This window comes from Microtus oregoni, unplaced genomic scaffold (assembly GCF_018167655.1).
Source record: "Microtus oregoni isolate MIOR12 unplaced genomic scaffold, Mior012 000171F_ref0000002, whole genome shotgun sequence".
Classification (NCBI taxonomy): Eukaryota; Metazoa; Chordata; class Mammalia; order Rodentia; family Cricetidae; genus Microtus; species Microtus oregoni.
The window spans coordinates 708,698-716,808 of NW_024544827.1; the positions used below are offsets into that span (position 1 = coordinate 708,698).

General features: G+C 37.1%; 1 protein-coding gene across 1 annotated transcript in view; it reads left to right on the forward strand.

Moving 5' to 3' along the window:
* Nucleotides 1-7,602, forward strand: part of LOC121445273 (cysteine-rich hydrophobic domain-containing protein 1) — a 48,264-nt gene extending 40,662 nt beyond the window's left edge. Inside the window, exon 6 of the mRNA XM_041647311.1 lies at nucleotides 1,160-7,602. Within this exon, the coding sequence (XP_041503245.1) occupies nucleotides 1,160-1,210 (51 nt within the window). The 3' untranslated portion in view covers nucleotides 1,211-7,602. The remainder of the gene's footprint in view (nucleotides 1-1,159) is intronic.
* The last annotated feature ends 509 nt before the right edge of the window (nucleotides 7,603-8,111 follow it).

An 8,111-nucleotide genomic window follows, 5' to 3' on the forward strand; every position in this document is an offset into this window, starting at 1 on the left:
TTTTTACTGAAAATATGCGGTCTTGCTGGGTGCAGTGGCACACACCTCTCATCCCAGCACTTGGGTGTCAGGGGCAAGTGGATCTCGAAGTTTCAGGCCAGCCAGGGTAACATAATGAGACCCTATCTCAAAACAATTTCAAAAAGAAAAGAAAACAGGCAGCTTTAATCATAAAGCATAAGAGCACTTCGAAACAACATGATCTAGTCCACCATCATGGATCTTCCAAGCTCCCAATGTTTATCATTAAACATGCCAGGTCTGAGACTATAGTGCAGTTGGTAAAGTACTTGTCCAGCATCTAGAGCCCTGAGTTTGATCCTTAGGACTGTCTTCATCATGATGATGATAATAGCTTAATAAGAGAAGTTCCTCCTGCCTTTAATTCCAGCACTTGGAAGCAGAAGCAGGTAGGTGTCTGTGAGTTTGGGGCCGGCTTGATCTATATAGAGAGTTCCAGGCTGGCCAGGGCCACAAATTGAGGCTCTTGTCTCACAAAAACAGAAATCTTGGAAGCCCTTCTGCAATTCGCTTGTTTTATAGTCAATCATTTGGACAACTCCTATTTTGCAAACAACTTTCAAAAAATAATAATCCTCAACTAATATTAGCTGTTTTAATTGAAAAATAAAATAAAAACTGGTATTATTGGGGCTGGAGAGATAGCTCAGTGGTTAAGAGCATTGCCTGCTCTTCCGAAGGTCCTGAGTTCAATTCCCAGCAACCACATGGTGGCTCACAACCATCTGTAATGAGGTCTGGTGCCCTCTTCCGGCCTGCAGACATACAGACAGAATACTGTATACATAATAAATAAATATAAAAAAAAAAAACTGGTATTATTTTTCCTAATCTGTATAAAGTAGTTTTAATCTCTTCTACTTGGCTCTAGGATATAAAAATGTAATAGAATTTGGTTCTAAGAAAGTAACTGTTGGAAATCAGGCAGTAGCAGCTGTCAGTTCTAACGGGTAGGTTCACCGTCCTGTTCAGTTTTGAAAAGCATGGCCTGTTTTGTCACATCTTGTATATTTTACTTACTTCCTGTAATTCAGAATGAAAATACAGTCCTGTGGAAATCAACTAGACTTTGCAAGTTTATGTACATTAAATAAAGATTATTTTGTCAATATATTCTTTTCTTTTTTTTTTTTTACAGGTAATCCTAATAGAATTCTTACCAAAATACCCCATATTCCGACCTGACTGAGGAGTTTTGTTCGGTCACTTCTGTGTTTTCTGTCATTTCCTACCCTTAGTGCCTTGTAGATGATCTTGGAATGGAGAAGTCTCCTTTGCTGTGTTCAATTTATTCTTTATAACAGTAGAATATTCTTCTCACTCTTTTATTTGTGTTGATTTAAGAAGGCAATTTGCACATCTTTTTTGTTATTAAATGAGGCTTGTGTTTTGCACTCTCAATTTTTAAATAAATACACACAAACATATACAATCATATGTAGTTGACACTAAAAACATCAGTGCTGGTGTGTAAAGAAACAAACAAAACCCTTGTTCTGAGCATGCTGCCTTAGGATTTTCACACTCACCGTTTCTAAATACGCGTCATTTTCTAGGCTATTTAATGCTCTGTAATCCCTTACTGGACACACCCAAATACGCTTTTGGGAGCTTTTAGAAATGGTTTTACTCTGCTTTTAAAGAACATGCAATTAATAGCACTGGTTTCCTCCTGCACTTTGCTAAATTGTCACTTATGTTAGTGGATAAAATATTTAAACTCCTAAAGACTTGTAAATATTGTCTCTTTGCATAATGTAAAATGTGGTATGCCATGGTTTACAGGATTATTATTATTAATGTATTGCCAACATGTCCACGTAGATTTTGATATGAAGTTTGCAAGCATCCTTTTGAATGTAGAGACCTTTAACATGCTGTTTTGTGGCAAAGCCAACATGAGTATGTTAAATTTCAGGTGTGGGGCAAGATTGCCCTTCCTAACAAAGTGGATTAAAATTGAAACCATTAGTTCAGACCTTGTGAGTTACACCTGAGACCAAGAATCTTATTTTTTCCATTTAATTCACTGCTCTTCATTTGTCCTCCATTCCACCCCCTCAAAATAGTTGACATCTAACTCATCTTATGGCCGCGTTAGCTCTCATTTCCTTTCCCCTATGTGTCTTTTCCCTCCTTTGAAAATACATAGAATTTCCCCTTTTAAGTGTCTTGAGAGCCAATTCATCCTGGTGCAGGCCTTTAATCCCAGTACTTAGGAGGCTAAAGCAGTGGATCTCTGAGTTCAAGTCCAGCCTGATCTGCATAATGAGTTCCAGGACATCCAGGGCTACACAGAGAAACACTGTCTCAAAAAAAAAATCAAAAAAGTGTTTTGAGATTTTTAATCTTGTGAGATATCAAGGCCTCCATGAAAGCCACATTTTAGCCTGCATTTTACATTGAGAAAGAGTGCTGAGAAGCTGTAGCTATGGACTATGCAGTAGTCTAGTCAGAGCTGGGAAAATATTCTTAGCCTTCTGCTTGAGAATCCTTTCTAAACATTTTGAAATTATCAATGAGGAAAGACAAGTAAAATTTAGATAAAATTGTATTCTGTTTGTAAATTGATCATGTGTTTTGGTTGGAACATGCATCTTTCTCTCTTTTTTTTTTTTTTTTTTACAGTTAAATTGAGTGAGATTACCCCTCTGGTTCTACTACAATTTGAAATTAAAATATAACAAAAGTTTGATATCACACGAATTCAACTGCAAGGGAATGCCTGTATATGGGCATTGTTTGTACTTGCCATTACTGAATACATTCTCTTTATCCTTCTTAACTGCTTTTAAGTCAGTTCATTTTATTGAACAGAACAATCATTTCTGCATACAAGGTCAAGCCTTTTAAAGCCACTTTTAAAAGTTTTGCCTAATCTGGAATCCTTATCCTTGACCAGAGGAGGAAAGACCAGTTTGGTGTTGTTCTAATGGTTTGCACAAACACTTTTGGAGACCCATCCCCCCCCATGTCACCCAGCCACCCCAGATCTCTAAATTCTAGCATATTTATTGTGTATGCCTGCAAATATGTCTGCTTGCTGCAGGATTGAAGGTGTATTTTTATAGACAAGAAGAAAGCCTCTGAAAATGCATACCCAATGTCTTGTTTTATAGCTAAGGTCAGGGAAAATCATATCTATGTTTTATGTTGCAGCTAATGTCATCAGATTTATGCTTCATACTGTGACATTTAAATACCAAAATTGATTTCCATTCCATCATAATACAAAATCTTAATCCTTACTGGTAAGATAATTCCTTGTGAATGTCAGCCCTTGGCAATCTTACATTACGTTTTGAGCCTTAGAATTTGACCAAGTAGTGATCATAGATACTTTTTCTGCCGTGGACAAATCACACTTCATTTTGTTCAACAACACAAAAAACAAGAAGTGTAACGAATTGTTTCCATGAAACAGATATTGAAATAGGAATAGCTTGTATCTGGAGGTGACCAAGTATAATTCAAGTTACAATAGTATTTGTCATTAAAAATAACATTTTACAATATGTCAATTCGATTAGAACTACTCATGTGTTAATTGATTATTCAGTATAGTGATTGACTAATCATAGTTTCTCGAACTACACAGAAGACAATCTGGCTTTTTTCTTTTCTTTGTTTCACACTGCTTCCCCGCCAGGGGGGTGATTAGTTTGGTTGGGGATGAGATTCCTTCTTAGTGAAATGAATCAACAAATGCTAATGTGACGGAGTGCGCCTTGGTCTCTAATTCCTCCCCCACCACACTGTTTTTCCCTTAGCCTCAGGATAGAGTGTAACTTGTATTTTTCCATTGGGTTAACCAACTATTTTGTGAAAGTTATTTTTGATTGAAAAAAAACATAACTTTAATTTCTTTGATATCCCTTTATTAAAACTGCCATGGTAGTTTCCAGAGGAAAAACATTTTAAAATAGCATGTTTTTGCCAAAGCATTTCAATCTCACCAGACTTGGAGATTGCAAATTAAAAGACTTTTTTCTAAGTCACATTCTGAAAAACCTGGCGTGCTGGTTTGCACTTTTAATCCCACAATTTCAGAAGCTAAAGCAAGAGAATTGCCATGAATTGGAAGCCAGCCTGGGCTACAGAATGAGACCCTGTCTCCAAAGAAAAGAAATGAAAGAGCATGGTTTCTGTTACTTCTCATTTGGTCCAAGATTCTGGCTTAATAAATTGATTCAACTGGTCATTTTAAAGCTTGTCCATAAGGCAAGTAGCATCTATATTATTAATAAAAACATGGACAAATGTCATTAGCCGAATAACTCCATCTCAAGACATGTCCTCTATGTGTTCCCCTAATTTAGGAAAGAGATTATTGTAACTTTAGAAGTAGATGGGAAAGTGCCTTGACTTTTTCAAAGATAGCATGGTATGTGGAAGAAAGCAGAGTGAATGAATTATTAGAAATTATTCTTTTCAACTAGGCATGATAGCACAAGGTTATTGATTGCCTCTTATTTAAGCCCATTTACTTATCTTCCAAACATGAGATACATTAATGACAAAATATCATTGAATAAAACTATCAGTCACTTAAAATTACTGTAATTTTAATGCTAGTAAGCATAGAATTCAACATGGTTCTGGAAGGACAGTGGTCTTTGATTAAAGACCCTACTAAAACTCATATATTTCTTATACTAGCATGTTCTATAAACACTAATATCTCAGAATTTTAACTGTGTTCATGCCTAGCATTGCCATTTTACTGAGAGTTATTGTTGCCTTTGATAATTTGAGTAAAGCTCAATAACATTTGTAAACCTATCAAGAGTTAGGTATTTCCAAATGTCTGTGACCTTGTAAGTCATTAGCACTTTGATTTTTGTTTACAGATAAGCTGCCACTTAAAAATTAAAGCACTACTTGAACATGCAGACCCCAAACAAAATTTCATTTGAATTTACTATATGCCCTAGGCAAATATAGAATATACTTACCTGATTAATCGGAACAATTCATATAGTAGAAATATTTTTTTTTACTAAATTAACTGGAAGTGTTCAAGTTCATTGAAATTAAGTCTAAATATGCCTATAAAAATCTGCTTCTTTTTAAAAAAGAAAAGAAAAAGGTCTATTTTACAACTATCAAGTCATTCAGGATCCCTTGAGTGGTGAACTGTTGGGAGGTTTTTCATGGTGAAGAATAAGTTTATTAATACTTGTTCATGTACTTGTGAGCAAAAATAATTGAAAATATCTATAAGTATATCCTTCCATGTATGTATGTGTGAGTGTGTGTATATATGTGTGTGTATATAATCCTTACCTTGTTCCAACATTTCCTTACCTGATTCTGAGCCAGCCTTTTTAATTTGATGATGGCAACCTGAGAATATGTTCCATTTTCTGTGAATTTTGTCGAAGTCAGACTTAATGAAGAAACAATCTAATATTGTGGCCCCCAGGCAAGTGACCTAAAGTACATGTCAGTGTTTCCATCTGTAAAAGGAGAGGGTTGAACCTTGAGCTGGACAACAAAAAAAAAAAAAAAAAGAGAAATGATCTAACACACCATGGTTCTGAGAAGCCGTGGAAGATCTTGACTGTGCAGACTTGGTGGAAACTCACAGTGCCTTGCGCAGTTTGAGTTCAGTTTGCTGCCTCGCTGCTAGTCGATGTGTGTTAATAAAAGCACACTCAAAGAACCAAATCTCTGGTAGACCTATCCCCTCTGTGCTGAGAAAAATGAATAGCATTTCCCTAGGAAGCAAGGGCTGGGATCTCTGTTTGCATGTGGGATACAACTATGCAGTTGGTATCCAGGCAAGAACTGGAGCTGTGACAACAGCAGACATGGAAAAGTGTCCCCTTAAGAGTATGTGAAGAGTTGCATATCCAATTTCACATCTGCTTCAGTCTCTCACCAAGTTCCCTACCCTCAACAAAATCTATTGGAATGAATTTAGAAAATTAAGTGGAAAGGAAAATGGCCTAGAGTTCAACCCCAAGTCACTTTTGGTTTAATTTTTAGCTCGGCTGCTTAATCCCTCTGTACCTCATGTTCTCATTGTTGAAGTGGGGACGACATCTGGACCTACCTCACAGGGATATTGAAGGTCTTTTTCGTGTGCTCATATGCTTAGAAACTGACTAAAAGAAATATTGGATCGAATAATTACATAATTTCTAAGGAGATGTGGCTTTCAATCCACATTGTTGTTTTCTTTCTTGGTAACACCCTACAGAGTAAGTGTGTGCTTGATTTATTTTTTTCCATAGTCACTTTTGTTGCCAATACCCTATTTGTTAAACATGAATGATTGTACTATAGTAATACTTGATTTAGGGAGAACAGGTGGGTGTAAACCAGTGGTTCTAGCTTGGGGCAGATAAAGAGAGCAGTGGAAAGTATCCTTGAGCCTTTTTCAAGAATTAATTCGGAAAATAACACTAAAGGCCACACACTGACCTATCACATTCCTTCTCCACCAGCCGAACAAGACATGGAATCAGCATGCATTTTGCTCATGTTCTTTCCTGTTCTGTCTTTCAACATTACTTACCAACACTGATCAGAAACTGTGAGCGGAAGTGTGCTTGTATTTAATGGAAAATAGGAAGGCGTCCTTAAGTGTACTTTAATATGTACTTGAAAATGGGGAAGGAATTTAGAGATTTATATAATGAAAAAGTTGGGGGCCACTTTTCTAAAAGAATCAGGATTATTTGACCCTCTCAACATATTGCTTCCTAGTTCCTGGATGATGGAGAGAGAGAGAGAGGGGGGGGGGAGAGGCAGAGAGAGAGAGAAGGAGAGGAGAGAGAGAGATTGGGCTATAAATTCGAATTATAATTTGCCCAGTTTTGGTTTGTTTCAGGATTCTGAAACTGAACTGATTCACTGAGGCGTGTCCATGTACACACAGAGGATTCAAATGTGCAGTGTTCTGGTGTCATGTTGGTCTAAATGATAATTTCTCAGCCTCTTAAAAGTTTGTGTGATGTCTGTGTGATAAGCAAGGCAATAAGTTCTCTAATGTTCCTTTTACTCCTGCTTATTTGATTTGCTTTTATCTTGGCATAATTTTCCTGCTTTTCTGTTTTATTGTAAGCAAATAGTTGGAAACTGTTTTAATGCCTGGACTTTGGAACAAGTTTCAAATGTTTGAAATTATATAATCTACAAGCTAGTTTGCCATCCTTGGACTAACCACATACAAGTGTGAATCTCTACTGCAAGAACAGGACATCCAGATAGCTACAGAGCTGTCATTGTTCAAAAAAAAAATCTGGTTGAAATATAAGTGACTTCTACATTTTGGCAGAGGATTCCTGTTTGGACAGCTTTACCAGAAGAAAATAACAGTGGATATGTCCTTCAAACCACGAACTTTCATGCATCTTGTAGTGTTATGTAGCCTGTGGAATGAATTCCTCTTCCCCCTGGAGTCAAGGATTGACTCCCCTGAAAGAACTCAACCTATATTCAGCTGTGCCAAAATGAAGGATACCTGCCTCTGAAACTTTCACTGCTGCTTCTGTCGTTGTTCATTGTCAGATAAAATTTTATTCTCAGGATGCAAAATTCCAATAAAGTACAAATCTATGTTAATTAATTGAACCCTGTGGCTTTGGTGTGCACCTTCTTTCTTTCCTGCTTTATGTTTTCATTACTTGGGCGTGGGTACAAGAACTCAGCTGGTAGGCCGGGCGGTGGTGGCGCACGCCTTTAATCCCAGCACTCGGGAGGCAGAGGCAGGCGGATCTCTATGAGTTCGAGACCAGCCTGGTCTACAAGAGCTAGTTCCGGGACAGGCTCCAAAACCACAGAGAAACCCTGTCTCGAAAAACCACAAAAAAAAAAAAAAAAAGAACTCAGCAGGTACAGAGGCACTTGTTGCCAAGCCTGGTGACCTGAGTTCAATTCCTGGGAGCTACTTGGTGAAAGGAGAGAACTAACTCCTACAAGATTTCCTCTGACCTCTTCACATGCCCCCCCCCCAGAGAAAGAATATAAATAAATGAATAAAAATTAATACCTAAATGTAATTAAAAGAACTTTTCCCACTTTTCTTTTTTAATAGAAAAGGGTTTATTTGGCTTACTTCCAGGTCACATTTAATCATGTTG